Source organism: Aotus nancymaae, unplaced genomic scaffold (genome assembly GCF_030222135.1).
Source record: "Aotus nancymaae isolate 86718 unplaced genomic scaffold, 86718_ANA_hifiasm-v0.15.2.pri h1tg000011l, whole genome shotgun sequence".
NCBI classification, from domain to species: Eukaryota; Metazoa; Chordata; class Mammalia; order Primates; family Aotidae; genus Aotus; species Aotus nancymaae.
The window spans coordinates 59,772,728-59,794,381 of NW_026988422.1; the positions used below are offsets into that span (position 1 = coordinate 59,772,728).

General features: G+C 41.3%; 1 protein-coding gene across 1 annotated transcript in view; it reads left to right on the forward strand.

Moving 5' to 3' along the window:
- The first annotated feature begins 4,320 nt into the window (after positions 1-4,320).
- GPATCH2L (G-patch domain containing 2 like) overlaps positions 4,321-21,654 on the forward strand; it is a 62,527-nt gene continuing 45,193 nt past the window's right edge. The window contains 3 exon segments of the mRNA XM_012438257.3: positions 4,321-4,425; positions 6,617-7,288; positions 18,722-18,786. Of these exon segments, the coding sequence (XP_012293680.2) occupies positions 6,627-7,288; positions 18,722-18,786 (727 nt within the window). The 5' untranslated portion in view covers positions 4,321-4,425; positions 6,617-6,626.

A 21,654-nucleotide genomic window follows, 5' to 3' on the forward strand; every position in this document is an offset into this window, starting at 1 on the left:
GATGGAGTCCTGCTCTTAAGTTCAGTGGTGCGATCTCAGCTCACTGCAACCTCTGCCTCCCAGGTTTAAGCGATTCTCATGTCTCAGCCTCCCAAGTACCTGGGATTACAAACATGTGCCATCAAACCTGGCCAATTTTTTTGTTTGTTTTTTGTTTTTGAGACGGAGTGTTGCTCTTGTTGCCCAGGCTGCAGTGCAATGGCACGATCTTGGCTCACTGCAACTTCTGCCTCCTGGGTTCAAGTGATTCTCCTGCCTCAGCCTCCCAAGTAGCTGGGATGATAGGCACCTGCCACTATGCCCAGCTAATTTTTGTATTTTAGTAGAGATGAGTTTTCACCATGTTGGCCAGGCTGGTCTCGAACTCTTGACCTCAGATGATCCACCCGCCTCAGCCTCCCAAAGTGCTGGAATTATAGGTGTTAGCCACCGTGCCAGGCCTCTTGCTTTTCTTTATTTCCAATAAGATCCTTGTAAGAACAAGCTCCGCCAAGCAGAGAGGGTGGGTGAGCTATGCTCAATCACTTGAGCCTCTCATTACCTGCCCAGATGGGTCCTACATCTTGTGATTGCCTCTTCCAAACACTATGCCAAGCTTTCAATGGCAGAACAATTTTAATGCATGCAAGGGAAGAATGTTGGGTACACATTTCACTGTCATTTCTGTAATGGGATGGCAAGAGGGACATGAGTGGAGGAGTTACAGATTTTGCCAAGGTAAATGGCTGCAGTGTTTTTTGGCCCCAAGGGTAGGTGAGAAAGAAGATGGTGGTGGATATGGGAGGATGGCCTGAATGATGGCAGGTGTAAAAGCTAGGACACTCTTGGTTGCAAGTAACAGAAACTGCAACCCAGAGTTGCTTAAACAATAAGGACAGTTTGTAGGTCACATAACAGATAGTTCTGGAGTAGATCCTTCAGGGTTAGTTGATCCAGGGCTCAGCAATGTCATCAGCGATCCAGATCCTTTCTTTCTTTCTCTCTCTCTTTCTTTCCTTCCTTCCTTTCTTCCTTTTTTCCTTTCTTTCTCTTTCTTTTGACAGAGTCTTGCTCCATTGCCAAGGCTGAAGTGCAATGGTGCTATCTCAGCTCACTACAACCTCTGCCTCCCAGGCTTGAGTGATTCTCATGCCTCAGCCTCCTAAGTAGCTGGGATCACAGGCATGTCCTACCACACCCAGCTAATTTTTGTATTTTTAGTAGAGACAAGGTTTTGCCATGTTGGCCATGCTGGTCTTGAACTCCTGGCCTCAAGTGGTCTGGCTGGCTCAGCCTCCCAAAGTGCTGGGATTACAGGTGTGAGCCACTGCACCCGGCCAGATGTCCAGATTCTTTCTATTTCTGCCCTGCCATCCTCAGTGCTGGCTTCCTCCTCAGGATGCTAGCCAGGAGGTTGTGCCAGCTATGAATGTCACATCCAGGCATAACAATTTCCAGACAAAGAGAAATGGTCTCTTTCTGTAATACTAAGAGGAGAAACATATCTCAGAGTGTGCCCCCAACAACTGTCCTCTCATGTCTCATTGCTCATTGTTGGGTCATGTGTGCACTCCCGACACAATCTGCACGGGCAATGGGATTGGTCACTCCTCCAGATGGGATGGAGATCAGCATTATCCTAGCAATGGACTAGTGAGGTATTATGGGCTGAACAGTGTTCGCCCTGCTAAATTCATCTGTTGAAGCCATAATTGAAGTGCCTCAGGATATGATTGTATTTGGAGACTGGACCTTTACAGAAGGGATTGAGTTAAAAATGAGGCTGTTAGGGTGGGCTTTAATCCAATCTGACTGGGAGGCTGAGTGATCTGCCCTCCTCAGCCTCCCAGAGTGCTGGGATTACAGGCATGAGCCACTGTGCCTGGCCTATTTTTGACATTTTAAACTGGAAATGCCGATGAGGTAAACAAGTGGAGATATCTAGTAGAAAGACGAAAATGTAAGTTGGATTTCAACAAATTTGGGAGCTTTCAGTGCTGATGCAGGCAACCAACACCATGAAAACAGAGGTGATTTGTGGGAGAGAATTTTCATTTACGCAGAAAAGAGGCCCGATGGCTGTGGACATCTGTTGAATATTTCCATATTTGTGACTCCTGTGGGAGTCGCAAATTCAGCATGTCCAAAATGGAATTAATCATCTTTCCACCAAACCTGTTTATCTTCTTGACTTCTCTAGCTGGGCAGATGGCACTGACCATTATCTTAGTCATCCTAGCTAGAAACTTCGGCTATCTTTGTCTCCTACCTTGACTTTTTACACAATATTTCACCTATAGAAAATTCTGAAAATCCACACACAAACACACACACACACACACACACACACACACAGAGAAAATAGGAGATATAATCATTGATAATGAAACTTTTGGATGTTGTGTAGTGTATTCTTCTGGTCATACTCCTATGCAAGTATAGATTTAATTTCCTTTGTATGTGACTCATACTCTACATGTTTAATCTTTTTATTGAAGAATAACAGTCATGCAGAATTGTACATAATCATAAGTCAGTGGCTTTTCATGTCATTAAATATTCTGTTGCAACATCAACTTAAAAAAGTTGCAAGGTATTCCACCCATAGATGTACCATCATTCAGTTAACTAATGCCTGTTATAGACCTTCTGGTTTTTTCTAGTTTCCTCATCTCTCCCTCAAAAATGTTGCAGAGATGATTTACCTATATTTAACATTTTTGTGCCCATTTTCAATTTTCCTTTAGAATAAAATTCTTAGGGCAAAATTTCTGGGTCCAAGGTATATGCATATTTTTAAACATATTTTTTATTTTAGGATAGTTTTAGGTGTAGAGAAAAATTATGAAGATACTACAGTTTCTGTATAATCCACACAATTTCCCCTATTATTCACTGTTTTTTTTTGAGGGAGTCTCACTCTGTTGCCCAGGCTGGAGTGCAGTGGCTCTATCTCTGCTCATTGAAACCTCCACTTCCCCGGCCCAAGCCATTCTCCTGCCTCAGCTTCCCAAGTAGCTGGGATTACAGGCATATGTCACCACACCCGGCTAGTTTTTTGTATTTTTAGTAGAGAGGGGGTTTCTCCATGTTGGCAAGGCTGGTCTTGATCTCCTGACCTCAGTGATCTGCCCACCTCGGCCTCCCAAAGTGCTGTGATTATAGGTGTGAGCCACCGCGCCTGGCCCAAAACATTATTATAGTTGATACTTTATCCAGTTTTCCTTAGTTTTTACCTAATGTTCTTTTTTAAATTGCAGTGTCACAGCCAGGATACCATATTACATTGTTATGTCTCCTTAGGCTCCTCCTGGCTCTGAGTTTCTCAGACTTCCCTTGCTTTTGTTGACCTTTACCATTTTGAAGAATACTGATCATGCACTCTGCAGAATGTCCCTCAATTCAGGTTTGTCTGATTTTTCTTTTCTTATAATTAGACTGGGGTTATGAGATTTGGAAGGAAACTATCATAAAGTGCCATTCTCATCATATATCATTCCACATACTATCAACATGATTTAGCACATAATCTTGGTCACCTGGCTGAATTACTGTTTGCCAGGTATCTCCACTGTAAAATTACTCATTTTTCCCTTTACATATGTTGTACTTTTGGGAAAGAAGTCACTATGCATGGCCCACATTTAAGGAGGTGGAAGTTATGCTCCAGGATGGTGTGTCTGCATATTTTGAGATTCTTCTGTGTGGGATTTATCTTTTCTCCATTCTTTAATTCATTCAGTCACTTATTTATATCTGCATGGGTTCACGAGTATTTCTTTTATACTTTGAGTTATAATCCAGTATCACTTGCTCAAGGCAGTTTGCAATGTTCTGAGTAACTCAGTGCAAAACAACCCCTCCCAAAGGTTGTACCAGCTCACAGGGTAGATGTCATTAAGATCCATTTCCCCCCAACTTCACACACCATTTATAAAGGTCAGAAAGCAAGGGGGAAGCTGACAAACCCTCCCTAGCGCCAATTTCTGGACGCCACTAAGGAAGATGAGGCCAGCATGCTGGGGTCGCTCCCCACATGGGAACCTCAGCCCCTGAGGCCCCCTTTCCCGGCCAGCCCCTATTCACCATCCTTCCGTGGTTACTGCTCCAACTCCCGGCTTCCTGCGGCCACCCCCGACCGCAGGGCGGAAGTAGGTGTGGCCACGGACGGAAGCACTGGGTCAGGGGCCCGCTCTTGCAGCCAGCCCCGCCCACTCGCCGCCGCCCCACCCCTCCGGCCCAGACCGGAAATGAGGTCAGAGAGGGAAACCCCGGCGGTGAGAGTCGGCCCGAAAAGCGGCGGCCGTTCGAGGTGGCTGCGGCAGCTGGTGAGGGGCTGGAGTGGGTTGAGAGTGTTGGGGTCCTGAGGGCTAGTGCCAGAGGGGATCGGATCGCCAAGCTGCGGCTGAGCGGCCAAGGGCGTCTTGAGGCTGCGGCAGCCGGCCGGTGGGTGAGGGTGGTGGGGCCTTGCTTTTCAGGGCCCATGTCCCTATCCCTGGGGATGTGGGTCGGACCGTCTCCGGGGCCACTCTCCTTTCTTCTTTCTGCCTCTCTGGGGCTGGCGGCAGCATGAGGGCTTGGGAAACGGGCCATGGTCGTCCCAGCCCTCAGGGACGGGCCGGGGCGTGGTGGAGAGTCCTTCGAAACACAGTTTTTCTCACATATGTGGCCATGTTGCGACCCCAGATCCCGGAGGGAGCTCAGTCGCCACGACTTCCATTTTGGCAGTTTCTGGCCTAGAAGAGCCGACCCCCGTCCTTGGTGAGCCCAAATGAGAAGTTGCCTCCCGCCTCTCCCACCACCTACTCCGCCCCTCACTTTCACCCTGCTCCTGCCTCTTCTTACTTGCTGTCCACAACTACCAGTTCCTTCCTGTCCGTGACTCAGCCTCATCTGTACCCGGGTGCATGCCTGGTCGCCGGGTCCTCTCTAGAGTGTGCACCCGCGACTGGAGATGGGAGCCCTAGGGTCCTTCTGTCACCTACTGTTCGAGTTGCAGGCTTTGATGCAGGAAAGGATTCTGCACAGGCATTCGACTACTGACGTCGTTCCATGTTCAAATTTGTGCTGTTCTGAGGTTTTTGTTTGTTCTTTTGTTTTTTGTATTTTTGTTGCCTGAGTTTTTAAAGCAGTAATTCTTTATTAGGGAAGTGGATTTAGACATGCTGTTCCCACTTGTTTTTCTAGTTTGGTCTTAGGGACAGTTGTCTCCCAAACCTCAATCATGGCATTTTAAACCGCCCCCCATTTTTCCCCCTCTTTTCACAGGTATTGATAAATCACTTCTTATTACTTAAAAGAACTTGGCCTTTTTAAAGTGTATGTGCCTTTGGATACTTTGAGAAGCTTTGTATGGTAGTTTTGGAAGTAGGTGTCACCATTGCTCCTAAAGGTGTGGCAGATAAGCCAGAGGACTGTTTTCCTGCCTTTAAATTCATTGACATAGGCACAACATGAAAATCGTATTTAGAAAACGCTTTGCAAAGTGAAAACTGAATGAATGGAAATATGGTCAAAGAGTGGCACCACATAGAATTTTAAGCTCTAGTTTTGATCTTGAAATACTTTGGGCACGAGGCAACGAAAAAAGTGCTAAAAATTTAATATGTGTTTAATTAGGTGCTGTACAAATTGTATTAAACATTTCCCCTTAAGAGGGAATTTTGAAGATTGCTCCCACTACTCTCATTTCTTGAAATATTTGCCTCTGAAGTGACCCCTGAAGTGTGATGTTTGGTTTGAGGATGGATAGAAAAATAAGAAATTTTGGAAAGCAGTTCGGCCAGAAATGTTAGAAACTTCAGCTTATCCCTGTCATTTCAGCTGCTATCGTATCATTTTTTTTCCTGTGATTGTGTGGCACTGAAGCACATAACTAGGATGAACATTTATTTTCTGAAGGATAGGAGAGGGGCTTAAAAATTGTTAATTACTCAAAAATACATGACATACTGTATAAGGTTCTATACTTGGTAGCTTCCAGGTGGTAGTTGGTACCAGAATGGGTGCAAACTTAGTCTGTTCTCCTTTCCGACTTCAAACCTGGGTCACTACAATTTCTCGGATCACAAAAACTGCAGTCTTCTTTAAAGGGTGTCACTAAGTTGTCTTTCTGCCATGGCCATTGTCAGCAGTGACCCCAGGCCAAAGAACAGTTTTTCATTCATTCTCAATACCTTGTTGAGACTGTGTCCTGGTCTGTGTTTCCGCAGCTCTACTATGATTTTGAAGTTGTGTGGTTTTCTACTCCTGTCTAATGAGACAGTCTCTAGTCTTTCTGGATCTCATCATTAGGTAATTCAGTGACAAGTTTAATTGGGGAAAGAGAGACGGGTCTAGTTCCCCGAATTTGTTTTGGGTCCTGTCCCAGTTGTCATCTGGTGAGCAGGTTTTTGTGCTTAAGAATATGTTGACTTCAGTCATTTAACAAGGGACAGAACACCTATTTTTAGTGACTTAAGGAAGTAGTAGGAACAGAATCTAAGTGTAGCCAGATGAAAGGTGACTTATTTTGTTTAGGCAGGGAGAACTATGGACTACCATGATCTGTTTTATCAAATTATTCCAAAACAACAGATCCTTTTCAGGCTCTCTTTTTCTTTTTCTTTTTTTTCCCCCCTGAACTTCCTTTTGGCAGATGTGGCCTCATGGATGAGCTGGTACACGACTTAGCATCAGCCTTGGAGCAGACATCTGAGCAGAATAAGCTTGGTGAGCTGTGGGAGGAGATGGCCCTGAGCCCCCGGCAGCAGAGGCGGCAGCTTCGGAAACGCCGAGGTCGGAAGCGTCGTTCTGATTTCACTCACCTGGCAGAGCATACCTGCTGCTACAGCGAGGCCTCTGAGTCAAGTCTGGATGAGGCCACTAAGGACTGTCGAGAAGTGGCTCCCGTGACCAATTTTAGTGACTCTGATGACACAATGGTAGCCAAACGACACCCAGCTCTCAATGCCATTGTTAAGAGTAAGCAACATTCTTGGCATGAATCTGACTCCTTTACTGAAAATGCACCTTGTCGACCACTCAGGCGCAGGCGGAAGGTGAAGCGAGTGACATCAGAGGTGGCTGCTAGCCTTCAGCAGAAGCTGAAGGTGTCAGATTGGAGCTATGAGAGAGGCTGCAGGTTCAAGTCTGCCAAGAAGCAACGTCTGTCCCGCTGGAAGGAGAATACTCCTTGGGCCTCATCAGGCCATGGATTGTGTGAATCAGCAGAAAATAGGACTTTCCTAAGCAAAACAGGAAGGAAAGAAAGGATGGAGTGTGAAACAGATGAACAAAAACAGGGCTCTGATGAGAACATGTCAGAATGGTGAGATCTCCCTTACTAAGTCAAAAATTTTCCTGGTTAATTTTACCCAGAGTGCACATCCATAGTCTTAATGAGCTCTACCTTCTTTGAAACCAGCCACCCTAGTATTGACTTTGAAGCCTTCCTTGAGTCAATCAGTAGTTTAGCTTTTTAAGGTACCATTCATGAATCTGTTTCCCTCTGTCAGGAAGGCTATATATAATAGAAACACAGTTGTTTCTAAAACTGTTTAAAACGCATACCTCAAATGCACAACTAATAATTTTATGTAAAAAAATTTGCTGCTTACTATGCCATGTAGTTTGTACATAAATATTGTTCTTTAGAACTCAGGTTTCAGCAGAGTCTGGTGAGTGTGTGAGAGAGAAAATGCTAGTGCCAGGCATACGGAGTTTGTAAATGTTCTGTTAAGTTGCCTGTCCCCAGTAAGAATCATGGCTTTAGATACTTTTTGGCTATAATTTTGTTCTCTGCTACTTGTGGTTTGACTATATTGAGTTTATTTTTTTATGGCTGACATTCATGTTGTCTGAACACATGGTGGGCTTTGAAAATAACAGTGCTGAGTCCATTAGTCTTACATCAAATGTGATCAAGCCAGAAAAATTTGTCTCTAATGGGTGCATGTTTAAAAATGTAAGTGTAGTTTTGGTGACTTTTTATTTTTTACATCTCAGATAGTCCTAGGAACATTGATACTGACTATCTTTTTCCTAATAGTGAGGATGCCATTGGTGTTTTGGATGGTACAATTCTTTATGGTGCGTTGCAGAATATGTAGCATCTCTGCATTGTTCACACCCCCCATTCCTTTATCAACCTAGAAGCCTCTGGGGTGATCCCTAGGTGGGTTGAGTACACCCATTTGACAACCAGTGTATTCTATTACTCTTAATATTAGTTGGCATTTGTTAAACACTATGTGCCAGACATTGTACTATGGACTTAACATATACTATCTCTTTTTTTTTTTTTGACAGAGTCTCGGTCTGTCACCCAGGCTGGAATGCAGAGGTGCAATCTTGGCTCACTGCAACCTCTGCTTCCTGGGTTCAAGCAATTCTCCTGTTTCAGCCTCCTGAGTAGCTGGGACTACAGGCGTGGGCCACCCTGCCTGGCTAATTTTTGTATTTTTAGTAGAGACGGGGGTTTCACAATGTTGGCCAGGCTGGTTTTGAACTCCGGACCTCGTGATCCACCGCCTCATCCTCCCAAAGTGCTAGGATTACAGATGTGAGCCACTGCGCCCGGTTGGACTTAACATATACTCTAATTTAATGTTCACAATTCCACTATTTGTATTTATAGAAGGGAAGTTGAGGTTATAAGAGCTTAGATAATTTGCCTAAGGTCATCCAGTGCCAAAACTGAGAATCAAGCCTGATTCCAAAGCTCATTCTTAACTGCCATGTTGTGCTGCCCTTTGAGTTGTTTTGTCTCAATTTAACTTTCCCAGCTGCAGGTCATATGACCTTCCTGAAACTTGTCTTAAAAACCAAGACGTTAATCTTAGGAACTCTGAGGTGAGGCTGTGTCAGTAACAGGAAAAGCTGTTTAGGTCTGTATAGGTCTGTATGCCTGTACCTTTCATGGATGGTTTTTAATCCAGCTTTTAAATTTTTCTTACTAACTTTATATTTGCCAATCTGTAAATTATATTGAGATAAGCTCATAATTTGACTTTCCTAATTTTCTCTAATGCCTAATTCCCTTTAAGATTTATACAATTTATATGTATATATTTGAATTATAAAGATATTTTTTCCTCAGACTATTTTTAATCAAACAAAAAATGCATAGTCAACTTGTAGCCTTTCACACTATTGAAACCCTCTATCGAGACATTCAAGTTTGTTTTAATATTGAGCACATATACCAAATAGCAGTCTTCTTAGTGTTGAGAATGGTGATTTTAAAAGTAGCCTTTTGGGATGATAGCCTTGTGTATGTTTCTTCCCCAGAATTTCTTGTTAAACTACGACATAATTGTGTGTGTGAGAGAGAGAGACTGTTAACTCTGTCTGCTCTGAGATAACAGCCCAAGTATGGCTCCAGATGCAGAGCCTGTAACCTAGCAGTGAGACGCTTCACCCTTTTCTGTTCCTTCTTACTCCAGACACATCTATTGATCATTCTAGTCAGGTTGTGGCAATATAAATTCTAGTTATCTGAGAGTCTGAATAAACTTAAGTGGATGTGAATTCTTATGAAATTCTTACTCTTTTCAAATCGAGGAGACCTCATTCCCCCATTCGGGCTATTAACCTGGTCCCTCACTTCAGAGTAGGCTTGTAGCTGTGAAGGAATAATGGGTGGAGTGGTAGCACACATGGCATGAGGAAAGTTCTCTAAAATCTTCTAATTATTTAGGAGTTCTAAATTCCCCTACTTGTCTCAATTCATCTGTAGTTACAAACAGAAATGCTTTGTATTTTTTCCTCCTAGATTCGTTCTGTGAGGAAAGGGAGTGATTCTTACTCTTTGACCTCATGTTGTGTTCAGCCCCTCCTCAACAGGAAAGTGGGACTAAAATCTTTCCATATTCAAGCTGCCCTTGATTATTAGACACACCTTTAAACAGGGCTAGCACTAGAGTGTAAGTAGATAATAGTTTATTATTTCATTATTATACTGTCTTGGTGAGTTGATTCTGTCAACATTTTTCTTCTTTTTTTTCCCCCTACATTTTTAAAAGAAATACTTTCAAGAATCTTCTTGGTTACCCTTTCATAAATCTGCTTGGCTATACCACTGTTTATTCACATACAGATCAAAATGTAGAATTTTACTTTTTAGCAGTGGTATTGAGGGTTGTCAGAGTAATGATCCACATTGTAAGATTATTAAGATGAAGTTGATTGTTAAGCTTAGCTTAGCCTACTCAATGGTAGAGTTTTTTTTTTTTAAAGTGTGAATTAGGTGTTTTAGATTTAAAAATGTATGTCTCAATCAGCTTATTTCTAATTTCCTTAAACTCACTCTTTGCGAACTAAACATGGAGTGGTTATAGACTTCATCAATATTTGTTTGCTTTTCTCTTTCTGGTCTTCCTTTAATATTATGCCAACCAATCCCTCACAAGTTCTGAGAGTTATAAAATGGTTATACTGAAATAGTTTTTTTCTGCTTGCATAGAGATCAAACTATTATTTTAATATTTTTTCTGTGTATGTGTATGAGTATTCTAAAGTAGAACAACTGTTGTAAAATTATTTCCTACCTATCTTTATTCAAATTGCATAGCAGCTATTAATAGCTATTAGCTATTAGGTGACTGTAGCCTAATTTTGCTCTGTTCTTTACTAACATATTACTTGTTTGTGCCCCTTGAATATAGTTTAGCTTCTTTTTCTTTCATAAGTGAATTGGTTGGGTGATGGCCAGAAGTCACATTCAGGAGCCTTCCTAAGGTGATGTATTAGAGACTGATCTCACAGGAAAGAAAATATTCTCCTCTCTTGGAAGGCAAGTGACAGAGATAGAGTGCTAAACCTACCCCCTCCTTCTCCAGCCCAGGCTGACCTTCTACGGCCCCTTGGTGCCTCTTGTTTTCTTATTTTTATAGAAAATCAATATCCCTTCTGACACAAACAGTAGCTCAGAAGCAGGAATAAATGGGAGAAAGCTGAGATCTCTGTCCATCACCTCTCACTTTAACTCTCCCAAACTCTTTAATTATGAGCATGCTTTGCTCCAGGTGCTTGTGACAGTGAAATTGCTAAATGAGGACCATTTTAACCAAAGATTGGGTGATCAATAACACTCTATAGCGGTAGCTTGTTGGATCAATAGCATTCATTATTTCATGGTTAAGGTAAGTAGCCTCCTTTGCAAGTGGAGGTCATTAATCAGGGGTTACTGAAGCTGTGAAAAAGAATACGTATGGTAGGTGGGGAGGTTCTGTTTTCTCTAAGTAGGGATGCTGACCAAGAGAATATTTACCATTGTTGCAGTTGGTAGTATTGCATGTGAGAGTATCGAAGAGCTAGCACAGTGTGCTTATATGGATATATTCACAGTTCTATTAGTATCCTTAGGAACAACTAAAAAACACAGCTTAGGAAGTAAGACATGATACTGTTATACTTGAAAGTCTATGTCTTGAAAGAAAAATTCGTCTTTTAAGAGGTAAAAGAGTCTACCTCTTAAAAGAAATGTTGGGATTATTCCGTGTGACTCCAAAGGACAGAACTAGGACTCAGGGATAGAAAGCACAGAGTGTTAAACGTTGCCATGGTATAAAATATAACATTCTAACAATTAGGACTCTGTAAAAATGAAGTGAATTGTTTCACCCTATAATGCGTGATGACGTCTAGATCAGTTGGGGGATTCAAACATGGGCTTGATGACTGCTTACTTAGTTGCTGTGGAGTTAAGAAGGTTGAACTGAAGCCTTCTGAGATCCCCTTGTAACACTGAGATGCTGTGATTCTTTTCAGTTACAGTCTACCTCCCCCACTTTGTAATATCTTACCTGGTAAGTAGTCAATTGCCCACTGGCAGTTATCTTCAAACATTCGTTCTTTCTCTGAACATTTAGAATGATATTGTCTTTTCTCTTGTTTTGCAGAATTTGTTCAAAGCCCTCTTGGTATTTGCCAGCAAGGGTGCATAGATTACCCTTGGTCCCCTTCTCTACTCCCATGGACATAGGTAACATGCATGCCATTCTCAGATCTACAGCTGGCCAAGAGGATATGTAGATCCCCTAGCCCAATTCCTAGTGCTACTGGGAGGCTTTTATCTTATACAGCTATGCTGGACTGGAATAGTATCATCTAACTCTCACCTCCTGATTCCGACCCCATTCCAGGAGTGTGCCATAAATGAGGGTGTAGAAAACACTACAATTTCCAGAATGTACTATCTCCAGAATGCACTTCTCTGCCCATGTCAACTGGAATCTTTATTCTTGAAGACTATACTTTTTAGGACTCATTACCCTATAACTGCTTCCTACCCCCAAACACAAATACACACAGAAAACACTAAGCTTCCCTATCCAAGTGTACTCTGGGAGTTACAGCCACCAAATAGAAACTGAAAGATACTCAGTAGGAAGAGAAGGATGGAACCACATGCTGCCTTAAACTGCAGCTACCTGATTTTCTGACTGAAACCGGCCTTGCATTTCTGAACCGCAAGATGACGACTGTGGAGAAAAGATGCAGGGCTACCTTCAGGGCAGGCCCAGCACTTCTAACGTGGGGCTCCATTTCATGTCGAGTGCAGTTCGATCAGCCTCGTAGTCTGAGGAAATCTTGTCAGTAGACCATCTGTATTCTCTACTGCTACAGAAAAAAATCGTCCTAAAACTTAATAGCTCTAAATAAGAGGCCCAGTGTGTGAGTATGTAACTATTCCCAAGGAAGAAACCAAAGTGCTGGAGAAAATAAATAATTTCAAAGATACAACTGAAGATAAAAAAGTCTTCTTGAGTTGACAAATTAAGTTTAATGGGAAGAGACCTCTGCTGAGACATATCTTTTTAAAAAATATTTTAATTATTTTTTTTTTCCACACATGCTGAGGACTAAGGAAAGAAAAATCTTAAAAGGGGTTGAAGGCTGGGTGCGGTGGTTCGGGTCTGTATTCCTAACACTTTGGGAGGCTGAGGCAGGAGGATCCCTTGAGCCCAGGAGTTCAAGACTGCACTGAGCTATGATTACACCACTATACTGCAGAGCCTGAGCGACAGAATGGGACTCTGTCTCTTAAAACAAAGTTGGGTGTGGGGCATGAAAATAAAACTGACATTCATCCCTAAGGTAGTAAGTGTTAAGGGCTACATTTGCCCATAGAGTTTTGAGAGGGAAAAGGTGACTCGCCCCACCCTGAATTTTATATACAGTAAAGGTGTATTTCATATGGAAAGGCAGCAGAAAGACATTCTTAGATATGCAGGTTCCAGAATCCATGCTCTTTAAAAACTTACTCTAAGAAGGCATTTCATCTACCTAAAGATGAATCACTATTAGCTCTAAGAAAAGGGAAATCTTGAAAGGATGGGTGGAATTCTCTGAGGCACAGCCCCCAGCTCAATAGCAGAGTCCTGAGGAATATCATATCTCTGCAAAGTATACCTGACTGTACTAGTCACAGTGTCCAACCTGTCAGCCTGGGGAGGTTGCTGCCTTTCATGGCATCATCTGAATGAAACTGAAAAACAAATTCTTTTATTATGTATTCTCGTTACTTATAGGAATAATTTCGGAACGGATGTGAGATATTTCTCTGAATAACCTCTCCCTCAGTCATGTTTACTGCTATATTCAGAAGTCTGATTACAAAGGGTTACCAATGTACCACCTCTACCCTGGAAAAAAAATGGAAAATAGTAGAACAAAAATGCCTTTGGGCAGTGGATATAAGAGTGACCTTTTTCCACATTTTTCTAAATTCTGAAACAACTTTTATTTTTGTTAAGTGCATTATTATTTACTAAAAAAACTTTTTTAGAATGACAATGTAAGCGTAAACTTTATTTTAAGATAGTTATTAATCAGATGCAAAAAACACCTCTTATTAAGTTACTTGGTTAATAAGCTCTTAAATGGGGGAGAAACAAACCCAGATGGTAACTTAACACCAACTTGTGATTATAGGTGATAAACTAGTTTTCTGCCTCATTATAATTGAAACAGGTATAAATTACTCTTTCAGTTCTAACTTGACAGTGTTTTGTGGTTAGGAGTATAGAAGAATTAGCAAGCCCTCAGGTCAGAGGGTGTGCCATGCCATGTTTGTGGGAATTCAGAAGGGTTTGTCATGTTGAAACTAGAAGCTACTGTTTAGGAAGAAGGGAATTAATCTCAACAAAGAGTTTATGAAGATTCTATATTATCTGCTGCTGCAGAAAAAATTGCTCTAAAACTTACTAGCTCTAGGCTGGGCATGGTGGCTCACGCGTGTAATCCCAGCACTTTGGGAGGCTGAGGCAGGTGGATCACCTAAGGTCAGGAAACCGAAACCAGCCTGACCAACAAGTTGAAACCCTGTTTCTACTAAAAATGTGAAAATTAGCTAGGCATGGTGGTGTGTGCCTGTAGTCCCAGCTACTTGGGAGGCTGAGACAGGAGAAGTTTGAACCTGGGAGGCGGAAGTTGTAGTGAGCCGAGATTGCGTCACTGCACTCCAGCCTGGACAACAGAGCAAGACTCTGTCTCAAAAAATAAAAACGTAAAAAACTTACTGACTGTAAACAATGAACATTTTATCACTTGGAATCTGAGCGTGACTTAGCTGGGTGGTTCTGGTTCAGAGTCTCCTTACGAGGTTAGAGCCTAACTGCTGGCAGGGAGCCCCAGTTCTTTCAAGGCTTGACTGGGGCTGAAGGACTTGCTTTCAAGCTCACTCATGTGGCTGTTGGCAGAGCTCATTTCCTCATAAAGCTGTTGGACTTAGAGTCTCAGTCCCTTTTCATGTGGGCCCCTCCACATGCCCATCAGCCTCCTCAGGACGTGATAGTTGGCTTCCCCTTGAGCAGGTGATCTGAAGGACGAGGAGAGACAACCCAAGATGAAAGCCACAGTCTTGTATAACCTAATCTCAGAAGTGGCAACCTATTGCTTCTGCCATATGTGGTCAGTTATATAGACCAGCCCTGGTGCAGTGTGAGAGGTACTACACTGGGGTGTGCATTAATAGGAGGCTGGATAATTGGGAGTCATTTGGAGTCTGGTTATCACAAATAACTACTGGCCTTCTGAAAACTTTTTTCCTAGCCTTGTGTGATGCTAGTATTCTCAGACTTTGGTATTTCTCCTCAGCTTATTGAAATAATGTTTTAACTTTGATTTCAAAGGAAGAACATTCAGAAAGCATAAGGGCAAGTGAAGTATGGGTCCCTGAGAGTATATTTTGGTGTATTTTATATCAGTATGCCAAAGATGAGTGTTATTTAAATTCAAGATACGGAATTAAGAGGGAGAGCTTCTTTCCAAAGTGAGTTTATAATTAGTTTTCTTAGGGTTTAGCATATATGATGTATTATTTGCTGATAAAGGATAGTAGTCAAAGCACAGCTACAGTTTTAGTTGTACCTGAAAGTTTTAAGTAGCTAAAAGCAAAGGAACACTTATTCCCTAGTCAGTTAATCTGTTTACATTTTCAGGAGAATGAAAAGTCCTGAAATTCAAAGGTATCTTCTGAATAGAGAACCATAGGATTGACTTTAGTAAATGAGATGAGTATCTGTGCCATCCATGTTGTAGTGGCCATTCAGTGAGCTCAGGGGCTTTAGGCATACACCGCCCTGGCTCTGACGCTTACTTGCTGTGCGGTGTCGGGTAAGTTGTGTACTTTCTCTAAGCCCCCTTCCATTTGTAACATGAGGTTGATGTATTTACCTTGTAGAGTTTGGGGATAGGAGAAGCATAATAATGAATATAAAGTGCTTAGTATATTACCTGGCCTGAAGTAGAACTCAGTGAATGATATTTTTGGTATCATTAATAGTAGCCTTCTGTATTAATAATTTTCTGAATAAACTCAGTTTAAGTACCAAACCCCTTCCTGAGACACTTGTAGATCTTGGCTGAGAGCAGTGTCTCCTCTCTTTTGGATGAAACCCAGTACAGGGAAAATAATAGATTTTATAGGCCATATTTTGTTTTTCCATTTAAAGTGAAAATAGGTTTGCATCCCATAAAATTTAGATTGTTGTTCTAATGAGAAGGTTGTCAGTGAGGAAATTACCACTGTTAACCTCTAAAACAGTATTTAGACACAGACTCAGCACCCTGGAAGTAGCTTTCTAATCCTTCATCCTTTGCATTTGTGTATTGCTTTAGAGTTCAGAAAGTGAGGTCATATGCCTCATACTATCACATCCTCAATTATCCATCCACATTTTACATGTAGGAAAATAAGACTAAAGAATTGAAGTGACATGCCACAAAGGCCATATAAGGGCAGGCAACAGAGGTGTCTAGAACAAGTTCATTCCATTTACGTAACATTTACTGAATGTCTGTTATGTGCCAGGTGCTATGCTAGGCACTGGGGACACTGAGATGAGCAAGATACTTTTTTTTCCCTGCCGAGATCACTCTCTTCCACAGTAACAGGATCTTTCTGCCCAGGTTAGGCAAGGAAGGGTGAACTGTATGACTCCTGAGTAGTTTCAGTTCTACCAGTTTGTCAGAAGGTCCAGCTGCCTTCTGATTGTTTCTGGATTGGGATGCTTCAGACCATTTGAGGCGCTGGCCCAGCCCTGGCAAGGAAGTGGTATTGTTGCTTCTATGGGATGTTGACTGCTGTATCCAGCTAATATGCACAGGCTCCTCTCTTCTCAAGTAGTTTCCGTAAAAGGGATGCCCTACCTCCTCCAGCCCTCTGCTTTATTCATCACCGTAGATCAGCGTTCTCACCTTAGGCACTGCTGGCATTTTGGGCCAGATAATTCTCTGTTTTGGGGCTGTGCTGTACATTGCAGGATGTTGAGCAGCATGCCTGACCTCTACTCACTAAATGGCAGCAGTTCACCAACTCCTCCTTCCCTGCTTCAAGTCATGACTACCACAAATGTTTTTGGATATTGCCAGATGACGCCTTGGTAGGGGGCTGCAACATTGTCTCTAGTTGAGAACCATAGTTCTTGGTGTTTTTGGTACTGAGATTGAGATTGGGTTTTTACTTTATTGACTCTGCTTTTACCAGTAAGTTTGAGTTTCAAATTACAGAACATAATACAACCAAAACACTGACCTATAGAATATAGAATATAAAAATATAAGAATATAGAATAAAAAACCATTGATATATAGCTTTAAAACTGAGAGTTTTTGCTAATTTCAAAACAATACCCTTTAATTGTACCTTGAAAGGGCAACCAGAACTTGGAAGAAAAGCAGTTGAGACGAAACCATTTTCAAGTCAGTACCAAGTTTACAGTGTTTAGCTGACAGTCCACAAGAGGTATCCATAGTGTTTTATTAGGCTCGATTCCTATGATGATATATTTGTCAGAAAGTAGATGCCACGCCCAATCATCTGGCTTACCTAGAGTACCTCTGCTTTTAAGCAGGCTCTGTTGGGAAGGTTAGACAGCGATGTGTGACAAAACAAAGAAAGCAATCTAAGTGATGCAAAATTTCATAGTAAAACGTGGGGAGCAAAAGCCTTTGGAGCTTCAGGTTAAGGTGACTTTCTTTACACCAACTGTTGTTTCAGTTGACATGGCTCAGTTGCTTTTCTAGCAATGTTGTAATTCTTAGGCAATACAATTGGTGGCCCAACTTATACTAAATGCATAAGAAAATAAAATGAAAGAATCTATAAAGAAATAGGGTTTGTTCCACCGTGGCACATGTATACCTGTGTAACAAATGTGCATGTTCTGCACACGTATCCCAGAACTTAAAAAATAAAGAAATAGGATTTGTTTTATTGACTATTTCTGTGACAGATCTTTTGCATCTGGTATTCAGAGACAAGCTTGAGTGAGGAAAGCATTGCTTCTTAATTTAATTGGCATTTTTAAGATTTAGTGTTGGCAGGATGTTTGGAAATGTTGCAAAATACAAAATATTTTCAGATTTTTGATCCAGAAATATAGATTGGGATTTTGCCGAGCCTATTTTTTATACAGCATGGTGAAAATGCTTCTTCCTTGCTTTGGCTTCTTGCATCTTCTAGAGCAGGTGAAAAAAAAATGACTGTCTTGGAAGAAAATACTTCCAATCAAGGAATAACTAATACTGTAGAGGATTGAGAAGTTTTTCTTGAACCAGAGAAATCAAATTTAGAAGCGCACTGTCAGAAGAAACAGAGTCAACTGTGAGCACTATTATTGTTTTTAACTTCAGTTTCTTTTTTCAGAATGAGTTTTGTGTATCTGCTCAATATGAAGGAAGATAGTAAATTCGGAAAATATGAGTTTTGCTATTTTTTTTTCTTATTCATGGATTTTTGTTTACTTCTTTGTAAATGGGGAAAAAACTTGAAAGATGCTGGATGTCTTAAAGTTATATAGCTTCATTTGAAACTGATAGTTGGCAACATTTAAAAATAAAATTGTTTGGTAAATTTGTAAATTTGTGTTGTTTAATTTACCAAACTAGGTTGAAATTACTTCTTTGAGCTTGAGTAACTAGTTTCCTAGTCCTAAACTAACAAAGTGACTTTAGATTTTTTTAGATTTTAGAATTCTCCTTTAGATTTTAGAATTTTAGAATTCTAAAATCTTTAGAATTTAGATTTTAGAATTCTTTAGATTTTAGATTTTAAACTTTAGATTTTAGAATTCTCCTTTTTTTTTTTTTGGTGGGGGAGGAAAATAAAACTTTGTAGCTTCCCTATGAAATTTACATATCTGATTGGCTAATAGGTTGGAGTGAAATTAGGGAAGCTTGAAAACCAAAATAAGTGTACAGTGCTTTGTTTTTGAGTGGAGCTGATGAGTTCTCTTGTGTTTTACTCTTTTTACAGTGAAACCAGCAGTGTGTGTAGCAGCAGTGACACTGGGCTCTTTACCAATGATGAAGGGCGACAAGGTAATGTTGATCCCAGCTTTGGGACATTGGTTCCGTGTTTATGGAATGATTTGAATAATCATAGGAGTGACTCATGGAGAATACGGTGACTGTCTGTGGCAGTGGTTCTCAAACTTGAAGGCATGTGAGAGCCATCTGGGGAACTGTTAAAACCGCAGAGCCCTGAGCTCCCAGAAATCAAATAGGTCTAGAGTTGGCCTTTGGAATCTGCATTTTTCACAAGCACCTGAAGTGATCTTTATGCAGGTAGATCAGACATTGGGAATCACTGGTCTACGTAGTCAGTGTCGAGCCTGGGATGTTGCGAAGTTTCTTTTTATTAGAATCAAGAAATAGCCTCACGTGTTACTGTCTTTTTTTAGATGTTAAGACATTCTTATTTTCATATAGAGAAAATTTTGTCACTTTTATAGACTTACTTATAAATGATTATAGTGTTCTAGGTGAATATATTATATAGAACTTCATCTTCCTCAAAGTAAAACTCCTAGAGTATGTAGAGTCCTGTGAATAAGACTGGTATATGTTAATTACCAGTTCTTTATTTTTACTATCTAAACACTAATTTAAACCTTTGCCTAGATATAAGGGTATTTTATAAAATGTTTGTCCTCTAGACTTGTGTGGGGCCATACGCCAATAAAATTTTTATGTAGCCTTTTTGGACTGTGGTTTTCTTAATCTAAATAAGGGACTTAGGATTTCTAGTCTTTTCTAGCTCCAAAATCCAAAAATTTTTCTCCATCAGTTAAGCAATTAAAGGACAGTTGGCTAGGTTGATCCAGATAGGCTCCCCAGTAACTGAAGGGATCCTGGGACTGTGAGACTTAGCATTCAATTCCTGATTTTTGGAGAGGGAGTGTGGGGACAGCATCTTATTCATGCTTCAAGAGTTGTTCAACTCCTCCTGGAGTTGTTGAGTTTCCTACTATAATGGAGGCTGTTGTGAGTACATTTTCTGTCTTTTAGGTTCTGAGGGAGTTACGTGTCATTAGCGATTATGTATGTGTGTGTACAGGTAGTCTCTAATTAGAGTTTTGATTTTATTATCTCATACCAGGAAAGTCTGGTGTCTTTCCATGAATGAGTTATGCATACTCTTCAGAGTTACCAATATTTGCTCTTTTTCTTTGCTTTTCTATAGTGCTAAGAAAATCAAAATACGCCTCTTAAGGTTATGATGCACAATTATACAGAGATGGAAGAAAGTGTGGACCTGTTACAGCAGATTAAGTTTTAGGGCCTTTGGAAAGCCTTTTCACTGATAAGGATTCCTTAGTTTATTAAGAAAGATTATAGAATATTCTGTAGACCCAGCTTTCCTCTCTTTCTCTGCCTCAGCTTCACACATTCTGGTGACACTGTTCCTTAATGTTCTCAACATAAAGCTATATGATTCCTTGCCTCTGTGCCTTTGTTTATGCTGGTCTTTCTGCCTGTTATCTGATCTTCCTTGAATGGCTGGTCATCTATCAAGACACAATTCTCCTTTTGCCCCTGCAGGGGCATATTTATGGACTGTATCAGTGGGTCTTCTTGGTTTCAATTTCTTGTTGAGGTTGGCCTGTAGGAGGCATCAGCAGAAGACCCAAGGGAGGGAGGTGAGTGATTTTGGATATATTAGTCAAGTTTTTATTGTGGTAAGGCTGCTTAACAGCCCCTAGATTTTAGTGGCTCATCACAGTTTACCACAGTCATTTATTACGATGGGCTGCGGGTTGCCTATGGTTCCATTGCCTGGGCTCCGCTGGTCTTCAGGCTTCAAGTTAGGTTTACATCTATTCAGTGTATTTTATTTTGGGACCTAGGCGGAAGGAGCGATGGTGATAGGCAGCATGGACTTCTTATGGAAGAGGATGTAAATGCCAGGTGACCCAGGCTAGACCACATGTACAGATTTAAAGCCTTTGATTGAATTATGTCTGTTAATTTTCTACTACGTAAAGCAGATCCTATGACCAAGCCCAGTGTCAGTAGGATGAGGAAGTGTGCTGTTCCTCAACGGGAGGGTACGGTGGAATCCAATGGCAAAGAGCAAAAGGCATGGATGAATGATTCTATTATAGAGAAGACTTGGAAACACTAATGCAGTCTACCATATTAGATCATGGCTTTCCCTGACACCCTTTCTGTTGGATTGCTGGTCGGCAGTGGTGTGTTCCTCTGCTGAAGGCCACCATTCTTGTTTGGCAGCCTTCTCTTTTAACCGCAGTTCTTTGGGCTCTGATAACCATTCTTTCCCTTGCCACTCCAGGTGTAGGAATGGTAAAGGCCTCCTGCTGTACTGGCTCACCTGATGTGCTTCCCCATCCCTTGTCGGGTTCCTTGTTAGTACTGTCTCCACCTTTGTGAATAGTCAGTTCATTAAATCTCTGCAATGACCCCATTTAAATGTGCCATGTGTTTGCTGAGGGGTTTCTGGCCAATAGTCCTTTCTCCTTCTTTGTGCTCTGTAGCTCCTTGTATTATACTTACTATTTTTATACTACTCACTAGATTATGTTATTGTTTCTAGGTACGTGTCTTTTCCCTTGAAACTTTTCAAGGCAGGACTTATTATGTGGAACCACAGTATCTAGCACGTTCCTGGCATATAGTGAATGCCTAATAAATAATTATTGAAAATCCAGGGAAAACTCCTTTATTCCCCCCCAAACAAAATTGTACATAGATTCTCAGATTACAAAACAACTAGGCCTGTTGGGTTAAAGCAAAATTCTGGAGGAACCAGAGGTCAGGAGCCTGATCCACCCAGCCTCTTGCTTATTCCCTGGCAGCACTTTTTTTTTTTTGAGACAGATTCTTTCTCTGTCGCCCAGGCTGGAGTGCAGTGGCACTATTTCAGCTCACCTGGGTTCAAGCGATTCT